The 22,430-nt window shown below is 41.7% G+C and overlaps 1 protein-coding gene across 1 annotated transcript; it reads right to left on the bottom strand.

Moving 5' to 3' along the window:
* Positions 1–6,474: 6,474 nt before the first annotated feature.
* LOC145766877 (uncharacterized) lies at positions 6,475–8,550 on the bottom strand. Its single transcript, XM_082578579.1, has 3 exons — positions 7,183–8,550; positions 6,860–7,096; positions 6,475–6,651 (listed from the first exon to the last, which is right to left on the bottom strand). The coding sequence occupies exons 1-3, from the start codon at positions 8,548–8,550 to the stop codon at positions 6,475–6,477; spliced, it is 1,782 nt and encodes a 593-aa protein (XP_082434705.1).
* Between the last annotated feature and the right edge of the window lie 13,880 nt (positions 8,551–22,430).

The raw sequence follows: 22,430 nt of genomic DNA, 5'->3' as shown, positions 1-22,430 counted from the left end.
AGATTTACCAATGCTTATCACATGCTAAAAATGACATAAACTGTGCACGACTAACGACATATTCATCAGAGCCAATTCGTCTAGCAATTAGTTCATGTGCTTCACCATCTGTAGCTGAACTCTTCACAGCCCTTGCCAACTTGAACAATTTAGATTGATCACTTAAGTTTGTCACCTGATAAGCCAGCTGACTTCATACCTTGGGTGTGTAGCAAACCAACTAAACTTTCTCACTTTAAACTGTTCCTGTGGTAAGTTTTAATGTCCATCAAGCTACTAAAAAGTCGTTCAACTGGGGCATTTGAACATGGCAGAGATATTAGACAAGTGACAACTTGACGCAGGTACGGTACTTAAATTCAACTCTAATTGTTTTCTGAGATAAATGCTCTTTCCAAAATTTCATACCGGTATATACCATATCATTGCGACCATCGTTGAGGCTCTTCAATCGCTTGTTTCCTCCGCTCTATGTCTACCAAATCTACTGTAGTGGTGCTACATTTGCCAAAACTTGAAAGATGTATATACCGTATATACTTTTGTCAATATTGGTAGAAAGTATTTCACTGCATTGGACGGAATTAAAAACTCTGAAGATTTAAAAGTGTCATTTCTGGAATTATTAAATAAACCTTTTCATAATTTGGCCTTCTAGCTCCAGCATAAAACTGAGGCAAGATGATCTCACCTGTCGAACTGGATCTTTTTCAAAACATTGAGAAAGAGTAGCTGTCGAGGCTACATCCACATAGACATGATGAAGTGGGACTCTCTCAATTTCGTATTTCCTCTTTGCTAACTATGAACTCAAATATGGAAGAAAACTTTACAAATAAACTTCCATACATTTTGTAAGCGAACAAGACAAAACTGCTAAAATCGTCAAAAAATCCCTAAATTATCAAATTCCTTAAACTTGTCCCTAAAAGTGGTCAAAAGTCCCGATTTAGGGACAAATTCCCGTAAAATGAGAGCACTGCTAATTAAGCATGCTCTTGGGTACAAAAATCTTGGCCAACTTTAATAATTATATGTGTAAATGTTTTTAGCATTGCTGCTGGGTCGAGAATCGTGGGGACAGTTTTTTTTTTTTCTTCTACAAACAGAACTGTACAGGACTTAATCTTATTTGACTAAAATGTTAAGTTGCTGAATCAAACTCCGAAACCAATCCATTTTCTGCAAATCAGGCAAACTCCGACTCCACTTCAGCCTTCAACATCACTCCATCACAGTGCTTCCACTTCTGACAATAGATAAATCCTCTTCAATTTCCTTTTTTGTCCTGAAAAATCCCTTTTTTCTCAGTCAGAAATCTTTCAAAAACTTCCTTCATAGGCGAGGTTATTTTGACGTTATTTAGGTTAAAAAAGGTGCAAATACAACTTTAAAGTTATTATAATCTCAGTTAAAGCTATTTTAATCTCGATTTTATTCAGTAGCACCGGTATGTCGAAGCAACGTTGTTTTATTAGAACAGTAGGCTGCACAAAAGCAGCCCATATTTTACAATAACATGATTTACTTCTTTTGTTCACTGTCCAGCCAAAAACTGCTTGTCAGTTAGTCGGTTCTGGGACATTTACCACCTGGAGTCCTGGACATCATTTACCAATTACCACTCTCATCTTTCCTACCTGGACTCCTAACTAATCCCTAACAGCGAAAATGTACAGGTGGTAAATGTCCAGTTTCAACGAATTATCCATCCATTAACAATTAATTTATTTTTGTGTTTAGTTTAGTTATCCTAGATCAGTGGTTCCCAACTCATGGGTCGCGACCCAAAGTTGGGTCGCCTGATAATTTTTTTGGGTCGTTTGTTTTTCAGGCATTTGTATCTTGGGCGAAAAAAATAACAACAACAAAAATTTAAAACGTGAAGAGATCGATCACAAAACTGAAAAGTATAAACACAAGTCATGAAGCGTTTCATGTCGAGACATCGGAAAGCTTTGTAGCATGATCGTAGTGCAAGAAGTTTTACCAATTTTCGCTTTTATTATTGTTATTATTATTATTAAATGTAAACCCAACAAAAATTTCAGTCTCAAACATAAATTAACTTGACAAAGTTACGGGATATATATTGCAACGTGCACTATATGTCACGAACGCTATGTCGGACAAACTATGACAAAGTTTTCCACACGTTGGACCACGCATAGTCTGATGTGGTAAAACGCATCAAAGACAAAGCCCCAAGTGCTGTATGGACTTATTGCTTTCTCCACAGAGAGGCCTTTGCTGCAAAAAAGCTGTCTCAAGAGCTGCACGAAGTGTTGAATGATGTGAAGTGTGTAAACTTCATCAAAACAAGTCCACTAAATCGGCATTTGTTTTCGTTTTTGTGGATTTTGATTATTATCAAGCATTGCTGTTGCACACAGAAGTGCGATAGTTGTCACGAGGTCGTGTCCTGAAGCGAGTTTGTAATTTGCGAGAGGAGATTGCTATCTTCCTGAGGTAACAGAACTGTGTGAGATTAGCCGAGACGTTTTTGCAAGAAGATTTCAAGGCAAAAGTTGCTTAGCCTACCTTGCCGATATATTTGACTCTCTGAATTCGCTAAATTTATATATGCAAGGCAACGGTTTTACGGTGATTGATCGCGCCGCAAAAGTTTCTGCTTAACACAAAAAACTCATATTCTGGAAAAGTTATGTCACCAGAGATGAGTACGATATATTTCCTCAGCTAACGCAATATATCTGTGGCAATGAAGTTGATATTAAGCAAACGATAATTAGACACCTGGAACAGTTTGCCAAAAAGTTTGTGCACTACTATGGAGAATCTCTAACACTTAATAACCAAAATGATTGGATAATTGATCCATTTGTTGGAAAAGATCAGCTTCAACATTCCATCCATATTGCAGAACAGTTTATGGACATAACGACAGAAGTAGCAAACCGTATTTCTTTTGCGTCCTTCAAAGACAAATACCCCAAAGATTCTGCAAACATCCACTTTTGGGCTTCCATGTGCAAAGTTTATCCCACAGTTTCACAATTAGGGATTCAAAAACAGATTCCATTTGCAACAACTTGGCTTTGTAAGATTGGGTTTAGCGCCATGTGTGTATTGAAAACTGAACAGCGAAACCGGCTGGAAGAGTCGACATGCGGCTATGCCTAAGCAAAATAACGCCTCGATTTCAAAAACTCACTGACAGCAAGCCAGCACAGCTATCTCATTAGTGATTTGATAAACATATTATTTTGGAAAAAGTTACTGCTTTTGTAGTGCTGTTTGTTTGCAACACAATCTTGTATGGCTTTTAAAATATTACGACAATTTGCTTGGGTCGCAAGATTTTACCGAACTGAATTTTTTTAAAAAATGGGTCGCCTTTAAAACGAGTTGGGAACCACTGTCCTAGATGGACTAAGCCGCTAACTTAACACTATTGGATAGGTTATCTCTTTTTTCTCCTTGTCAGTAACGTCTTCACAATGATCTGAGACTGACAAAAAAACTCCAGGATACTAGGCCTATTCATGATACTGACTCAGTCTGACTGTGTACACTATACATGTTGTATACATACTACATACCTAGCCTCTTTTATTATGACATCATAATCAGTTAGCATAGGCAAAAACTAACTTTTCTAAACCGGAAAGATATCACTAGCCTAAGCTTATTATACCTAACTGTACGTCGAACCTCAGTGAACTTTGTCATTGCTACTCAACTTCAACTGTATATCAACGAATTACCTAATTTTAACTTAAAGAATTGAGAACTACGGTAACTCTCTTACTGCAGACTGCAATCACGTCCAATTCCCAAAATGGCAAGAAAAGAAATCAAGCGATAGAAAGGCGAAGATGGGAAAAAGAGTCAGAGGGGTTCCGGATGTCCAGTGACGACGGAAATCAACTGATCATCTTTATTCCAATCGTTGTTAGAATTTTTGAAAGGGAATATTAATAACATTTTCTTTAAAATTACTAAAAACAACAATTCCCTTTTTAAGACAAAATTTCCTTGTAAAATTGATAAAAATCCTTCCTATCTTCATTTCCTTTTTTTATCCTTCGAAGCGTTGAAAAATCCCGATTTCGGGATAAAATCCTTCAAAGTGGAAGCACTGCTCCATCAGTCCCTCTCCATGCTCAACTCTAATTTCGAGAAAATACAATTTGTTTTATTCTATCAGTTTAAAGTGTTTCCAATGTTTTTATAATCTTACATTGGTTTTGACAAAGTTCACTTTGACAAAGAGTTGGATTAATGTCAACAAATTGACCATTAACGCCTCTAAATCCAATCTATTAGTAATTTTTCCTAAAAAAGGCTACAACAAATTCGATGAATTCCATGTTCTTTATAGGGCTGTTGAGCTAGAAACCGTCGACCACGCTACCTTGGAATAATAATTGATAAACAGCTCTCATTCGAACCTCACATTGATGCTCTTAGATCTAAACTTGCTAGATCTGTTGGTATTTTGTCAAAACTTAAACACTTTCTTCCTTTCAATGCTAGACTGCAGTTATATTATTCGCTCATACACCCACATATTATGAATGGAATAGCCATTTGGGGCTCTACATAGCTACAAAGCATATATCGAGAAACTACAAAAGTTGCAAAACAAAGCAATAAAAATAGTTGCTGGAGGGTTGTGGTCAGAACACGTTACGCCATACTTTAAGCAGGTAAAAGTTCTAAAAATAAAAGACATTTACAAACTAGAGATTGCTAAATTAATGTTTAAATATTTACAACCATAATTCTTTACCCTGTACTTTTTCGAATTACTTCAAAAAACATCAAACGTTCATAATCGCTCAACTAGACGTTCAATCAAAAATGATAATTACTTTGTTCCTCTGTATGCTACCAGGGCCTACGAGAGGGGGGTACGGAGGGTACGGCGTACCCTTGAGGGCCCAGGCCTGTGATTGTGGTGGGCCCGAAATTGTGATTTTATACTTTACGCGCAAAAATGTTGATTTAAAACCATCCTAAACGAGTAAATTCAAGCATAAAAGTTGTTATTCTTTAGTCTTGGGGGGCCCGTAATGTAGCAAAAAGCCCCAGGAAAATAATTGAGTGCATTGCACGCAAATTAGGGGCCCAAAGTGGTTATCTAATGTTTTACGTGCTAAAATGTTCTGTTGAAAACACCCTAAATTAAATGATAGCCTAAAAGTTGATTATTTTTCTGTTCGGGGGGAGGCATAGGGTAGTAAAAGCAGGGTTCAGAAAAACCAGGGCTTTTTTTGAAAAATCCCGAGTGTTTTTGGGCTTTTTGTGTTTTTTAAAAATTATTTAAAAAAAAGTAGTTTCACGCTTATTTCACTTCAAAATGAATTTCGAAGTTGGAGCCGGAGTAAATACTTTCGGAGCAGGAGCGGAGCCGGAGTAAAAAAAAGTGACTTCGCTCACCTCTGCTAGGCATGTGGTGAATGCAAAAGTTAATGATGAAAGGTTATTGGTCAGATGATTAATTTGATTATGTTTTAACAAGATGTTATGTTTGAGCCTTGGTATAGAGAGCTTGACTTGTTGTTCCAGATACATATAGGCTATGCCTATACCACTCAGTAACGTTAGCGGATTTAATATTTTTTATTAAACACACGCACAAAAAAAACAAGAAAAAACTACTAAATCCAACGTTTTCGACACAACATAGTGTCCTCATAGGAATAATTATAGGCTACATCTAAGGGAAATAAATAAATGAATTTGGAAATTTTACATTAAAGGTGTACAATAGGGTGATGACTAAATTTTTTTTTGAGGAAATTGAAAATGCCTGCTATGGGAAACGATGAACTTTTTTATGTGTACCAAGAATGTGAAATTTTTTTTTGAAAATTTTTCAAAAACCTCCCCCACCAATTGATATTTCTGACGTCACCTAAGTACATTTTTCTCCTTTTTTACTCCTCATACATTGTTTAAACTTGATACAGACTCCTTACCATACTAGAAAGGTGGCGCACAGTATGGTGCAGATTTTGAAAAAAAAATTGTCAAAAAAAGTCAAGGGGGTCCAGAGATTTTACCCTTTTTGTCATTATTTTTTGCAACAGCGCCTCTAGCGGACAATTTTTAATTAGTGTAACTTGAAGAATTCTTAAGCGATTTCGACAAATTTTTTTTGTCAGATGGTTTATTTTTGATACTGGGTGACTTGGTAGTGTGTTAGTTGTTACATTTTTACCACTAGATGGCAGTAATTTGTTTTTTTTAGTGTAAAACTTGCAAAATCCTCAAATCGACTGCATGATACCCAAATTTATCGTATATTTCCATGTTCTTTTGCAATGTTTCAATGTAATCAATAAAAATTACTCTACTTATTTTCCTAACGTACTACACTACTACACATGACTCACAATCAGTTACTTAGTAATATGAATGGCAAATTGTATTGTGACAAAATCATTTAGATGCAGTACAGGTGCACAAAGTATTAGTACACACAATACTTTGTCTTTAACAGCTTCACAATTTGTTGCATGCAACAAATTTCACACTCAAATATTTTTCTTTGGTGCACTTCTTATGGAGTTCTTCCATCAGCTTAACAGCTCTTTCAGCAATCATATTCGAGCGAGGGATGTCGAGAACAGAGCAATCCTGGTTCCAATGTGTTTTCAAGCATTTCAGTGCACCGTCACACTTAACATAAAACATATTTGTTGAAGCCTAATTTACTGTTGGTATTGGTAGTCCGGTATAACCTTGAACTATTTCATAAACATTGTTTTGGCTATTCAAGAGTACAAATTTGATGAGGATGATGCTTTTATGATATAAATGGTACCGGTACCATAAAGTTACTTCAAAATATCACGGTTCACTATGGTTAAACACTAGTTTTACTTACTTTGATTCCTTCAACAGCCAATAACAATTTTGGGTATGCCTCATCTGAGTATCTTTGGTCAGAAAACCATTGCTCTTGCCATCCATTAGCAATAAAGTGACATGGGATTTCTAATTTTCCTCTCCATTGCGGGATCAAGAAGTATGCAATTAAAGTATAAATTGCTCGTGAATTCCATCTAGCATTGTGCAAAGAAGGTAGTTTTCTCCATTTTATTTGAGGAAAAACATGATGCAACTGTAAAATTATGAATTTTAAATTGATTTATTAGAAGATGTACATTTAGTAATCTTACAGCACAGCATGTTCAAATTTTAGCTCACCTTATAAAATTGAAAAAAACGACACAGCTCATATAAGAATTTGAAATCATCTCTCCAACCAGGATTTTCATTGATGTTGACACAAACTTCTCCACTGTAATATCTCTGCAATTCTTCATATCTTTCGGAGATATCATCAATAAACTTGTAACTCAGAGTTGGTTTGGTGGAATGTTTGCTGACAAAGAAATCCAAGACATGCTTCAGAATTCTGTCCAGTATATGGTGTTGACAACCAATATATTGTGGTCGATCCAGTCCCATCTCAACCATTTTTGTTTGTAATTTCACCACTATACCATTTAGTCGACCAGTATTCACAGCGGTTGTGTCACAAATAATCATTTTGATACTGGACCAGGCTTCATATTCATTCAAAATTTGTTCCAATTCATTATAAATATCTTGAGCAGATCCACTTTTGCACTTTAGTATTCCAAGTTTGACCTCATTTGTTTCTCTTTGGAGGCAAACCACCTGAAACTCCTCCCCAGACAACCTTTTTCCATCAAAATGGAGACAGTAATATTTTCCTTCTTTCAACAGCAACTTTATTTTATCCTTTTCGTTGTTTCCAGCTCTTATAACACTACGCCACACGCCAGACTGCGATGGAGTAGGGAGAGTAACCCCTTCTTCATTCAGAGTGGAGCACACACCCGATGCTTTGTGCGTGGACAAAGAATGGCGAACCACCATTTTTGTTGCTGACAATGTTGACGATCTCATCTTCTTTTCAAACCCATCTTCTTCTTCTTCTGATATTGTGCTCTCGGAATAACTGGAGGCCCTGTCACTTTCAGAATCGCCATCTTTGCTGGACAACTCAGCTATTGTTGAAGCAGGAGGAATTTGTAACTTTAGCCTTTTTGAAGGGTGTATTGCAGAGAGTGGGGAAGGTTTCAGAGTGGTGTAGCCAACTCTTCCACGTGACTCAATTTGCTTTTTGTAAAGCTCTTTATCTTCGTTAGACAGCCACTTTCCATCACTCTTAGTAATATCAAAAATGATAGGTAAATCTTCTTTAAATTTTTCGTTTGGCCTTCGTTTAGATTTTTCGTATTGTGAAACCAACTTGTCTAAACGGGCAATGATTGCCTGTTTACTGAGAACTGGAAAACTAAATGTTTGCCACAACTGGGTCAGTTCTTCTTGCATTGTTGCCATTCTTACTTTTTTTAGCTTTTCAGCTTCCAGCAGCACATGATATCGACCTAAAACCTGGTGATTTGATGGCAGCCGAACACAGGTATTCAAATTCTCCATTCTTGGCAGGTCTCGTCGTTTGGTGTAGCTGGAGGAAGGTAGATTTGCAGCCCAAATTCCTTTGTTCTTGGATACAGCAGTATTCGATTTCAAAAACGACATATTTTTAAAAGTATGGTATAGGTTACAGGTAATTCCTAACAAAACCAAAAATGATAATCTTTATGCCATATAATTACGATATTAACTGCTCTGGACCACATTTACAGCTAATTAACAATCTATAGGCCCATTATTCAATTTCGTAACAGTTGTATGGACAAGGATTAACGAAACATTGGTTCACCATGTTTATTACCATCAAAGTACATAAAGAATGAGCTACCGCACAAATGTAAAAGGAGTGGCAGAAATTTATCTCACTCATGATATGCAATCCAAAACAACCAGTTGCAAGCACCCCCAACTCCAAAACCCAATACCAGTAACTAAACAGCTAACCCAATAACTAGGCTAACTTGAATTCAATTGCATGATAAATTGCATGATATAGGCCCATTAAATAGACTAGGCAACACTTTCAAGATTTTATGTACAGTACAACAAGCTGCTAATAATTAATAGATTAAATGATTTCAATTATTCTTTTAAATTATTAGCAACTTCCAATGCTGTTAAAAACTCTTGTCTGGTCTAGCTTTATAGGCTATCAGTTCAGATATAAAGCACTAGTGCCCTCTAGTGACAAAAATATATCAAAATAAAGTAACAATAAACCTCCTCAGCATTCAAAATGAGCTTGTTGACAAAAAAATTTACCGAAATCGCTTAAGAATTCTTGAAGTTACACTAATTAAAAATGTCCGCTAGAGGCACTGTTGCGAAAAATAATGACAAAAAGGGTAAAATCTCAGAACCCCCTTGACTTTTTTCGACAATTTTTTTTTCAAAATCTGCACCATACTGTGGGCCACCTTTTTAATATGGTAAGGAGTCTGCAACAAGTTTAAACAATGCATGAGGAATAAAAAAGGAGAAAAATGTACCTAGGTGACGTCAGAAATATCAATTGGTGGGGGAGGTTTTTGAAAAATTTTCAAAAAAAAATTTCACATTCTTGGTACACATAAAAAAGTTCATCGTTTCCCATAGCAGGCAAAAAATTTTTTTTTTAGTCATCACCCTAGTGTACAAGCGACACGTCTCAACAGCACTATCAACAACTGACACACGAATTCAATGCAGGATAGCCTACACAAATTGGCGAGGGACAGATCACATGATATTGTGGTAATGTTTATTAATTATATTTAACGTATAAGGATAGTTTATATTTATTTGAATTTTAATATTAAGATTAAGGCTGTCTGACTACCTAATAAATATTCTATCTAACTTATCTAACTTGGCTATCTGACTCCATTAACTAATTTTCACACGATTATTACCGGTACTCGAATTATAATTTTAAGTTATCAGAAGGTGTTCATATAATATTGTAGGTTTCTAACACAATTTGAATTTAAACATTACAGAATAGTGAAATTACAGAACAGGGAAACATTATCACAAGTTATTACATTTTATCTAAACAATCAATTTAACGTTTTCTCAGCTGAGCTGAGCTGGTCCAACTGAGCTGGTTTGATGTGAGCTTTTTGTCTAATTGAGCTCTCGCCAAATGCGAACAAATCATTTTATATTCTGTTCCCTTTTTTCTATTTACTTCGGGAGCAGTTTACATGCAAAATTACAGAAACACTAGGAAATAAACTTAAGTTAAAGTAGTTCACTTCAGTAAAAGAAAGGGAAACTTATATGACGAAATAATTAATGGATCGCTACAATATGCACAACACAAAACACTAAATAATAGTTTTATTGCAGCCTAATGCTATTATTGCGCACAGATTTCCAATTCTGCAGTAAAATTTTGTAGGGTGTGCAACACGCCTAAGTAAATATCAGGCGTTTTGCCAAAGACAAAGGGGGCCTGGAGTGAGAGGGGGGTCCGAAATGACTCTTCGTACCTCTAGTGAAAATTTCTCTCAGAGGCTCTGTATGCTACTACAAGACTTCAACGAAGCATCAAGTATAGTGGAGTAAAAATATGGAACTCAATCCCACTAGACATTAAAAAAAATCTTTTGACTCATTTAAAAAACTTTACAAAAACTATCTAATTGCAGAATATTAATGTTGAATGCAGTGTAATTTACTAATGTGGACCGATACTCTTTAAGCTTTTAATCGTTGACTATCAACGCCTATTATTGGAACTCGAAATTTTGACATATCATGGATGCAAGTTTGTTTCTATCTTGACTCTTTGTTGCTAGTATAGATATTTTATTGTAATGTTTATTAGATGTTTATTATCGACTTGACTGAGGGTGGCTGCTTGACTTGAAGACCGTCATGGTCACTTCGTAGCTTCCCGTTGTGATTTACTTATCAACGATGCAGTGTACATTTGTTATTTTTCTTTGTTTCAATTGTGTTCGTTGAGCGTACTGCATCATTTAATGATTTTGCTGTTATAATATTGCACAACAAAATAAACCAATCAATCAATATGCTTCAGTTTGTCTTTATTTCTGACAATCCCAACGAAAAATAAAATATGCCAAACATAGCAGAAGTCTAGAAAAAGACTGAAGCGACAAAACAGAGACGTTATAACATGCTTAGGCTAATACCTAAACTCGGTATCCCTGGTTTTGAATCTTTTTCCTCGGACTATTCCTGGTAGTTTTGCATATTTGTAGAGGCAGGGCACGGGGCCGGTTACCGAGATTGACAGAGTGAAGTTTCCGATTATTGAAGTGTTATTACCGGGAAATTATTCCATTGTTCTTGCGGTTGTTTTGCTGTAAAGCCAATTTTTTCTTAAATACTTTTTTAAAAACCACTTTTTGTTATCAAAAATTAAATAGGCTGTTCCGGTACCAATTTGTTCATTACTCAGGTTCGATAGAGTCCAGTGCAGGCTAAGCAGTGAAAGAATAAAAATGGGATTCGCCTATAGCGTGGGATTCGCCTATAGCAGGGGTTCCCAAACTGGGGTACATGTACCTCCAAGGGTACATTTCGACTTTTCAAGGGGTAGGCCTACATTAGATTAAGTATAAGGATATTCATTGTTGTTGGTTCCATCAACATGGTTGTGTGAGTCAACATTTTCAGTGCTGCTTGGAATCAAATTAAAAAACAGATCACAGCTCAAAACACCTGAACATGATCTTCGTTGTGCTGTTGCTAATGTTTCACCTCGTATTAATGAGCTTGTTGCTAAAAAGCCGGCTCATCCATCACATTAGCTAGGATTGCTGGGCTTATTCAGCTGATATATTGTTTGTTTGATTGATTGTAGTGTTTGTTTAACCTTGGATTACATTGTTATGAATAACTTTGTGTGCTTTGATTAGTACAAATATCATGTATGCAGTCTTCTAATGCAGCTCTCCTGTTAATTAGTTGCAATATCTAAACTTTTTAAAGCCAAAAATATGAGAAAATTTTGGAGGTACACGAGCGAATCTATAAATTGACCAAAGAGTACCGATGAACAGAAAGTTTGGGAACCCCTGGCCTATAGCGTACGTGAACATCAAATCTTGTGCAACATCCGCAATATTAGATCCTTTTATGCACGTCTTAAACCATTATGGTTTTGCCACCTTTTCCTTTTGTTGGTTTTGTTACTGTATTTCTTTTTCACAATATCATTTCTTTTGTATTCTGACAAAGAAAAATAAATTGAATTGAATTGAATTGAATTGAATCCTAACATTTGATGCATTACTTCGGAAATATGTTTTTTCTTTTGTTGGAAGATGCGAAGTATCGTCTAATTCAGGGTTTCCCAAGTTTTTTGGGCCACGGACCACTATTTGTGAATCTGTTTATTCGCGGACCCCCAATACAAAGGTAAAAATGAATAAAACCGAATTTTGTTTATTTAAAAAACTGACAACAGCAGTGGAACGAATGGGATTTCTTCTTATTGCATAAGTCATCAATTCTCACAGTTATTTGTGAAAGGCAAACTCGTAAGTCAGGGTCCACGGAAAGTCTGGACCTGTATTTTGTCTTCATGTTGGTAAGAGCTGAAAATGCTGTCTCACACATGTGGAGGTCGTGGCAAAACGCAATGAAACTTTAGTTGCCTTTTGCGATAGCAATGAGTATTCCTCCACAACACTCAACCAGAAAAATGCAATAACTGTTTGATTGAAACTAAGCATTAAAGTTCGATAAGATGATAATTCGGCTAATTCTTCTTCTTCGCGTCCTGACAGATCAGTCTTTGCAACAACAAAAGGGTTTAAAATTTAGTCAAAATTCTTATATGTCTCTTTTGAAAAGTACTTCTTGCAATTCCAAATGTTGTGCAACGGCAGAGAAAATCAACTCTGTATTAATTAAGGGTTTGTTGGTAATGTAGTCACACAAAACAGGAAACATATCGACAACATTATCATTTATCCTTGTAATTATCATTTACGTACATTTAATTATCATTATCATTTATGTACTGCACAACGTATATTATGTGGGACTTTTTAATTTCTTGTCATATCGTCACGGACCACCTGTGCAGTCGTCGCGGACCACCAATGGTCCGCGGACCACAGTTTGGGAAACCCTGGTCTAACTCTATAGTTGCCTCCCTGATGAGGTCCGATTGCCATCGTATATCAAATTACCGTATTCATTATAATAATTCTATGTATGCTGTTATCTAGTTTTGATGGCTGCCATGTCATCCGATTGTTTTTATCGTTCTGAATTCTTTCAGTTCTTCTAACTTGTAACACTACCGTACCATTGTCTGTAAACTTGTAACATTAGAAAGCAAACTTGTAAGTTAACAGTAGATAGCCTATGTAGTGAGATTTTGTGCATTTGCAGTTTGTGTATTATTTCGTTGTTTTTCATTGTTATTTCGTTGTTGTTGTTCGTTATTTGTGCATTTGCAGTTTGTGTATTATTTCGTTGTTTTGGATATGGACAGCTTTGTCTGATGCAAATAAATATTATTATTATTATTGCGTAATGATGCGTAATAAATAAAAATAGATTTGTTGAAGGGACTGAAAACCTAGAATAATTTAACTTAGAGTTAAATTCGATGATTAAATTGGAAATCACAGAATAGACAGGCACACAGCCCAGCTGGCGCCCAAGGACGTCACCTTTCATTTTTGTTTTTTTGTTTGTTTTATTATCTTTATCCTGCATTGAGGGAAAGCGGACTTGAGCGCTATGCATCGGTGTACGCCTTCCGACGTAGCCTACACCTGACCCACGCTGCAGCCGACGGCAATGTCTGTTTCCAGTTGTCTACTCTACTTATGACTTAAATTTGGCACTACCCATTACTCGAAATCGATCACTGGGTAGAGGCAATTATCGTAAAGTTTCTTGCCCAGAGATGTTATGGAAAGCATTGTTTTTTTTCAGATGATTTGAAATACAACGGAAACTGACTTAGGTTTTTCATAGCTCGAAAACTTTCTCCTCGTCACATTTAAGTTCTGTAACCTTCCATTTAAACTTGGTTCAATTAACTATTCATCCGAGGCCGTCGATGCTTGGTTCAGGCAAGTAAATTGAAGAAGAACCATCCGCATATCAACCTTGAAGTTAATACCTACGTACAGACAAAGAGACTTTGAAACAACATAGAAATTAGCCTAGATCTATGGTTTACTTCAAGAGGTCAACAACAGGTAGGCTACTCTCAGGCGCGAATCTAAGAGTTTTTTTTCGGGGGGGGCCAGAAAATTTGAAAATCAATTAAAAAGAAAGAAAAGGCTAAACAGATATGAACAATGATACTACGACATATACGATATGCTATAAAATAGACATTAAAACAACCATTTTCATCAATTGTGGTGCCGAGGGACTAATATCAGCTGTTTAGAAGCTTATCAAACCATTTGATGCGGAAACATACAACTAAATTACATCAAAATTTTTCACAAAATTTCGGGGGGGGGGGGGCGGGCCCCCTGGCCCCCCCATAAATCCGCGCTTGGCTACTCTGTAGGAGTAGGCTAGAATCTAGATTTTCTCTGGAGAGCTGTTTTTAGTTTTCCATGGCAGTATGGTCAGACCTACTTATGTAATTTATCTGAAATGCTTCTTGAATAGAGGCCTACATCATCAGGCCTGTTGCACTTAATTGGAGTACCGGTAGCCGTGGAGTAGCTTAGTTTGGAGGTAAAATATACATTCTGGTAAATAATATTACGACACTACATTCGATACAGATGTTTTGCAAATATTTTCGGTAAAAAACGTATTTCGTATCATCTACTTTTTTCTTCCGACAAACTCAACAAGGTAGGCTACTAATGACAATGCCATGGTTTAGTTATTGTCGCTGTGCAACTGCTAAGATGTTTTAGCGACAGGATTCATGTTTAACTTTGTATCATGTTTAGGATTTCATCACATTACCATCTGACTTATCCCGACTGTGTTGTGCAAGAAAAATCACAATCGGCACCGTTTTTAATAAAGTCTTTGGTATGACCAGGCCCGGATTTAGGGGGGGGGCAGAGGGGGCAGTTGCCCCGGGCCCCCCGACTTTTGAAGGGCCCCCTATGTGGAAAAAAATGTGATTTTGTGTTATTTTTTTCCTTTTGGCCTTTAAAGTTTCTGCAAAATGCTGTGCAGTACTGGACTGAAGCTACTGTAGACGTAGAGGTGGTTTTTCGCGCCGTAGGCTTGAAAAAATTTTTTGCACGGGGGCCCCCGATCTAAAAGTGCCCCGGGCCCCCCATCAGCTAAATCCGGCCCTGGGTATGACCCGACCTGGAATCGATCTAATTTCTGATATTAACCTAAAAGCGATTTCTCGATACTTGTGTGCTAATCGCCCGAGGCATCGGCGCTGCTAGAAACACGTTTGCCACAAACTCAGCATGTTGGTGGTTTACCTTGTAATATGCTAAGCCATGGAAGGCTGTAGGCTGCTCACGTAGTCAGTGCTCAGCTTAGAACTTGCTGCTGTTCATCAACTGTGGCCAGGATTTGTTGACTTTCGACAGTGATCTTACTGGTTAGGCCTACATCAGCTGCAGACTTTACTGGATAGCCAAAGCAAGATTTTGAAAGAATTTGAAAATCGCGATTTTCGAAATTATTCAAAAATCCAATGATTAATTTACAGTCGCTATTGTTCTCCCATTGCGAAATACTGCCAGCAAAATTTGACTATGGAACCAATTTATGCATCTCATTTGAAAAACCGCAAAGACGTTTAAACAATTTAATTCCGTATAACGCTGATGCTGTTGGCATCCACAAAGCAGTCGCGTTGTCAACTTTTGTTTGTGTTGATCGATCCAACGATTCCATAACAAGAGAGTAAAAAGTTTCTCCGAGTGGACAACGAGGCACAGGTGTGACGCAATGAAAATAAATGCGCAAGATTGTCTTGTTAGTGAAGGTGATCCCATACTTAGTTATTGAGCTTCGGGGAATGAATTGGGGAAATTGATGATGGCGTATGAGCGATCTTTCCAGGCTAGATTGGAGGGCAGGAAATCTTCAGCCACTCAGCAGTCTCGTCGTCCAGGACCCTCAGACCATGCGCACCGTGTGGAGGCCGGTGGATTAGGCAGTGATGGATGACATGGTCTGCAGTCTGTTCAGTGGCACCACACTCGCATTCTGATGAAGGAGCCAGGCCCCACTTGTGCATTTCCGAACGAAAGCGGCCAACGCCAGTTCGCAGGCGGTTAAGCCTGACCCACGCAAGCCTTGCGAAGGACATCCCTGGTGGACGGGGATCGGCGTCGGGTATGAAGTCACGGAGCGTGGAGGTGTGATTTTGCCACTCCGTGTTCCACATATGGTTCGTCCAGTGTGCCGCACTTAAACCAAGTTCTTCTGCGTTCTTAAGTAGTTGTTAAGGGGGGGAAGAACAAGGGGAGAAGAACAAGCACCTTCTCGTGGTCCCTCCCGTCAGTACCATATCTTAAAGGAAAAAAGATATGCGAAGCGAAGCTTGTCATACTCGAGCAAACCAGGCCCAGGTTCAGCGCAGGGTGGATAGGGAAACGCCCTTCTCAGGGCGCGGCAGCTCCTCTGTCGAAAAGTACCGACGACCCACCGTACTGCAGCTGAACACCGAGGGCATTACGGCCAGCAAGCTCAGCATCATCGAGTATCTGGCCACAAAACATCAGGCCCTCGTCATTCTCCTCCAGGAGACCCACTGCACATCAGTGGATAAGTTGGTATTACCCAACTTCACACTCGCAGGCGCAACCATCAGCAGGAAACACGGCCTCGCCACGTTTGTCCATGAGCAACTGAGCTGGACGCCAATAGATCAGTCCAGTGCCCAATCGGAGATAGAGTGGCTATGCATAGACATATCAGGCTATCACATCATCAATGTCTATAAGCCACCACCCTCACGCTTAACACCAACAGCCATCCCAGTGTTCCCCCAACCCAGCCTCTATGCTGGCGATTTTAATTGCCAGCACGTTGACTGGGGCTACAACACCACCAACTTCGACGGAGAAAGCCTGGCCTCATGGTCAGCCAATAATAACCTCACCCTACTGCACGATCCCAAGGGTGCAGCGAGCTTCTTCTCCGGACGCTGGAACACTGGTACAAACCCCGATCTGGCTTTCGCAAGTGATGACCCCGATAATTGCCAACCGGACAGACGTGTGCTAGAGAAGTTCCCCAGGTCCCAACATCGACCCTCGATTATCACGGCTCCAACGCTCATAATGCCTGTCCCGAGCAAGCCTGTTAAGCGATGGAACTTCAGAATGGCTAACTGGGAGTACTATAGCATCCTCACAAATGAAGCCACACAGTATCTCCCATCCCCTCACACCAACAACGTGGAAAAAGCCTACCAGGACTTTTGTGATGCAATAACATCAGCGGCAAAACAATCCATCCCCCGCGGCCGACGAAAGACCTACATACCGTGCTGGGATAAGGAGTGTGAAAGCCTCTACTCCGACTTCCTCCACGCCCCTCAGGGCAATGACACCAACAGCTCAGCCACAGCTCTGCTGGCAAGGCTGGACTCAAAGAGGAAGGAGCGCTGGACAGAAGCCGTTGAATCAATCGACTTCACGCACTCCAGCCGCATAGCATGGAGTACACTGAACAACCTAACTGGCAGATCACGTGCCTCTCGTCAACAATGTCCCGTTTCAGCAAATTCCATCGCCTCACAACTTGTGGAGAACGGGAAATACAAATTGAGAGACCGTGAATCAGATAGATCCGTCTTGCAAGAAATGACGGACCTCTGGAGGGTAACAACCCCAGACGGGGACAACATCTCGGGTGAGTTCACCCCGGAAGAATTTTCCGCCGCCCTCCAGCACATAAAGCCAAGTAAAGCCCCGGGCCCTGACCACCTTTGCCCGGAGCTGATACTCCATGCTGCTGCCTCCTTAAAGTCCTGGTTAAAAGACTTCCTTTCCTGCTGTTTGCGCCACCTGAGAATTCCCAGAATCTGGAGAAGAGCCCTTATGGTTGCAGTTCCTAAGCCGAATAAGCCCCCAGGGGACCCGAAGAGCTACCGTCCAATCTCACTGCTCTGCATCCCCTTCAAGATCCTCGAGAGACTCATCTACGCCCGTGTCGAACCAATAATAGATCCGCAGCTCCCCCGTGAACAAGCTGGTTTCCGACACGGACGATCAACCGTAGATCAGGTCACACTTATGACCCAAGACATTGAGGACAGCTTCTCGGCTAAGAAGAAGGCTGGCGCCGTGTTTGTTGATCTCACGGCTGCCTATGATACCGTATGGCATAGCGGCCTTACCTGCAAGTTACTCCGTCTGCTCCCTGACAGACACATGGTCCATATGATGATGGAACTTGTGCAAAACCGCAGTTTTACCCTCACAACCGGTAGCGGTCGTCAAAGCAGACTACGTCGACTTAAAAACGGCGTCCCACAGGGCTCAGTCTTGGCTCCTCTCCTGTTCAACATATACACCTACGACTTGCCCCCCACCATCTCCAGGAAGTATGCTTACGCAGACTACCTGGCACTCCTGCACTCAGCAGGAAACTGGCAGTCAGTGGAGAGGAACCTCAGCCAAGACATGCAAACACTATCAGCATACCTCCAGAAATGGAGCTACAGCTCAGCAAGTCAAAGACAGTGTCGGCGGCCTTCTACCTTAACAATCGGGAGGCACAACGTGAGATAAACATCAACATTGATGGGGAACGCCTGCCCTACTGTGCCGAACCTACATACCTCGGCATAACCCTGGACAGGTCACTCACGTACCGCCGGCACTTGAAGTCACTGCGCAAAAAACTATCTACACGCGTCGCACTTTTGAGGCGATTGGCGGGTTCCGGCTGGGGAGCTGGTGCTAAAACTCTTCGTACAGCTACCCTAGCCCTTGTTCATTCCACCGCTGAGTACTGCGCGCCGGTCTGGTGTCGTAGTTCTCACACCCACCAGATTGATACCGCCATCAACGACGCACTGTGTACTGTGACTGGATGCCTGCGTCCCACTCCAACGGACTGCCTACCCATCCTAGCAGGCATCCAACCCGCTGAGCTACGCCGTAAAGGAGCCACGATTTCTCTCGCCCGCCGCGCTTTGGACCCCGACCATCTCCTCCACGCAGCACTCAAGAGACCACCACCTATAAAGCAGCGGCTGAAATCAAGACGCCCCTTTGTGCCTGCCGCACAACAACTACTTGATGATGATGGCGTATGAGCGATCTTTCCAGGCTAGATTGGAGGGCAGGAAATCTTCAGCCACTCAGCAGTCTCGTCGTCCAGGACCCTCAGACCATGCGCACCGTGTGGAGGCCGGTGGATTAGGCAGTGATGGATGACATGGTCTGCAGTCTGTTCAGTGGCACCACACTCGCATTCTGATGAAGGAGCCAGGCCCCACTTGTGCATTTCCGAACGAAAGCGGCCAACGCCAGTTCGCAGGCGGTTAAGCCTGACCCACGCAAGCCTTGCGAGGGACATCCCTGGTGGACGGGGATCGGCGTCGGGTATGAAGTCACGGAGCGTGGAGGTGTGATTTTGCCACTCCGTGTTCCACATATGGTTCGTCCAGTGTACCGCACTTAAACCAAGTTCTTCTGCGTTCTTAAGTAGTTGTTGTGCGGCAGGCACAAAGGGGCGTCTTGATTTCAGCCGCTGCTTTATAGGTGGTGGTCTCTTGAGTGCTGCATGGAGGAGATGGTCGGGGTCCAAAGCGCGGCGGGCGAGAGAAATCGTGGCTCCTTTACGGCGTAGCTCAGCGGGTTGGATGCCTGCTAGGATGGGTAGGCAGTCCGTTGGAGTGGGACGCAGGCATCCAGTCACAGTACGCAGTGCGTCGTTGATGGCGGTATCAATCTGGTGGGTGTGAGAACTACGACACCAGACCGGCGCGCAGTACTCAGCGGTGGAATGAACAAGGGCTAGGGTAGCTGTACGAAGAGTTTTAGCACCAGCTCCGCAGCCGGAACCCGCCAATCGCCTCAAAAGTGCGACGCGTGTAGATAGTTTTTTGCGCAGTGACTTCAAGTGCCGGCGGTACGTGAGTGACCTGTCCAGGGTTATGCCGAGGTATGTAGGTTCGGCACAGTAGGGCAGGCGTTCCCCATCAATGTTGATGTTTATCTCACGTTGTGCCTCCCGATTGTTAAGGTAGAAGGCCGCCGACACTGTCTTTGACTTGCTGAGCTGTAGCTCCATTTCTGGAGGTATGCTGATAGTGTTTGCATGTCTTGGCTGAGGTTCCTCTCCACTGACTGCCAGTTTCCTGCTGAGTGCAGGAGTGCCAGGTAGTCTGCGTAAGCATACTTCCTGGAGATGGTGGGGGGCAAGTCGTAGGTGTATATGTTGAACAGGAGAGGAGCCAAGACTGAGCCCTGTGGGACGCCGTTTTTAAGTCGACGTAGTCTGCTTTGACGACCGCTACCGGTTGTGAGGGTAAAACTGCGGTTTTGCACAAGTTCCATCATCATATGGACCATGTGTCTGTCAGGGAGCAGACGGAGTAACTTGCAGGTAAGGCCGCTATGCCATACGGTATCATAGGCAGCCGTGAGATCAACAAACACGGCGCCAGCCTTCTTCTTAGCCGAGAAGCTGTCCTCAATGTCTTGGGTCATAAGTGTGACCTGATCTACGGTTGATCGTCCGTGTCGGAAACCAGCTTGTTCACGGGGGAGCTGCGGATCTATTATTGGTTCGACACGGGCGTAGATGAGTCTCTCGAGGATCTTGAAGGGGATGCAGAGCAGTGAGATTGGACGGTAGCTCTTCGGGTCCCCTGGGGGCTTATTCGGCTTAGGAACTGCAACCATAAGGGCTCTTCTCCAGATTCTGGGAATTCATAGGTGGCGCAAACAGCAGGAAAGGAAGTCTTTTAACCAGGACTTTAAGGAGGCAGCAGCATGGAGTATCAGCTCCGGGCAAAGGTGGTCAGGGCCCGGGGCTTTACTTGGCTTTATGTGCTGGAGGGCGGCGGAAAATTCTTCCGGGGTGAACTCACCCGAGATGTTGTCCCCGTCTGGGGTTGTTACCCTCCAGAGGTCCGTCATTTCTTGCAAGACGGATCTATCTGATTCACGGTCTCTCAATTTGTATTTCCCGTTCTCCACAAGTTGTGAGGCGATGGAATTTGCTGAAACGGGACATTGTTGACGAGAGGCACGTGATCTGCCAGTTAGGTTGTTCAGTGTACTCCATGCTATGCGGCTGGAGTGCGTGAAGTCGATTGATTCAACGGCTTCTGTCCAGCGCTCCTTCCTCTTTGAGTCCAGCCTTGCCAGCAGAGCTGTGGCTGAGCTGTTGGTGTCATTGCCCTGAGGGGCGTGGAGGAAGTCGGAGTAGAGGCTTTCACACTCCTTATCCCAGCACGGTATGTAGGTCTTTCGTCGGCCGCGGGGGATGGATTGTTTTGCCGCTGATGTTATTGCATCACAAAAGTCCTGGTAGGCTTTTTCCACGTTGTTGGTGTGAGGGGATGGGAGATACTGTGTGGCTTCATTTGTGAGGATGCTATAGTACTCCCAGTTAGCCATTCTGAAGTTCCATCGCTTAACAGGCTTGCTCGGGACAGGCATTATGAGCGTTGGAGCCGTGATAATCGAGGGTCGATGTTGGGACCTGGGGAACTTCTCTAGCACACGTCTGTCCGGTTGGCAATTATCGGGGTCATCACTTGCGAAAGCCAGATCGGGGTTTGTACCAGTGTTCCAGCGTCCGGAGAAGAAGCTCGCTGCACCCTTGGGATCGTGCAGTAGGGTGAGGTTATTATTGGCTGACCATGAGGCCAGGCTTTCTCCGTCGAAGTTGGTGGTGTTGTAGCCCCAGTCAACGTGCTGGCAATTAAAATCGCCAGCATAGAGGCTGGGTTGGGGGAACACTGGGATGGCTGTTGGTGTTAAGCGTGAGGGTGGTGGCTTATAGACATTGATGATGTGATAGCCTGATATGTCTATGCATAGCCACTCTATCTCCGATTGGGCACTGGACTGATCTATTGGCGTCCAGCTCAGTTGCTCATGGACAAACGTGGCGAGGCCGTGTTTCCTGTTGATGGTTGCGCCTGCGAGTGTGAAGTTGGGTAATACCAACTTATCCACTGATGTGCAGTGGGTCTCCTGGAGGAGAATGACGAGGGCCTGATGTTTTGTGGCCAGATACTCGATGATGCTGAGCTTGCTGGCCGTAATGCCCTCGGTGTTCAGCTGCAGTACGGTGGGTCGTCGGTACTTTTCGACAGAGGAGCTGCCGCGCCCTGAGAAGGGCGTTTCCCTATCCACTCTGCGCTGAACCTGGGCCTGGTTTGCTCGAGTATGACAAGCTTCGCTTCGCATATCTTTTTTCCTTTAAGATATGGTACTGACGGGAGGGACCACGAGAAGGTGCTTGTTCTTCCCCCCCAAATTGAGCTTCGGGGAATGAATTGGGGAAATTGAGCTTCGGAGAATGAATTGGGGAAATTGAGCTTCGGGGAATTGAGCTTCTGTTTGTCAACAAGCAGCTTAAGCCGG

Source organism: Aplidium turbinatum, chromosome 3, assembly GCF_918807975.1.
Source record: "Aplidium turbinatum chromosome 3, kaAplTurb1.1, whole genome shotgun sequence".
Taxonomy (NCBI): Eukaryota; Metazoa; Chordata; class Ascidiacea; order Aplousobranchia; family Polyclinidae; genus Aplidium; species Aplidium turbinatum.
This window is presented reverse-complemented; position numbering and strand designations above follow the sequence as displayed.

Bases quoted from the DNA above. Each gene is read 5' to 3' on its own strand.
- LOC145766877 (XM_082578579.1), bottom strand. From the start codon at position 8,550: ATGTCGTTTTTGAAATCGAATACTGCTGTATCCAAGAACAAAGGAATT. The intron at 7,097-7,182 runs GTGAGCTAAAAT...ATAATTTTACAG, and splicing joins GTTTTTTTCAATTTTATAAG to TTGCATCATGTTTTTCCTCA. The intron at 6,652-6,859 runs GTAAGTAAAACT...TTTTATGTTAAG, and splicing joins TGGCTGTTGAAGGAATCAAA to TGTGACGGTGCACTGAAATG.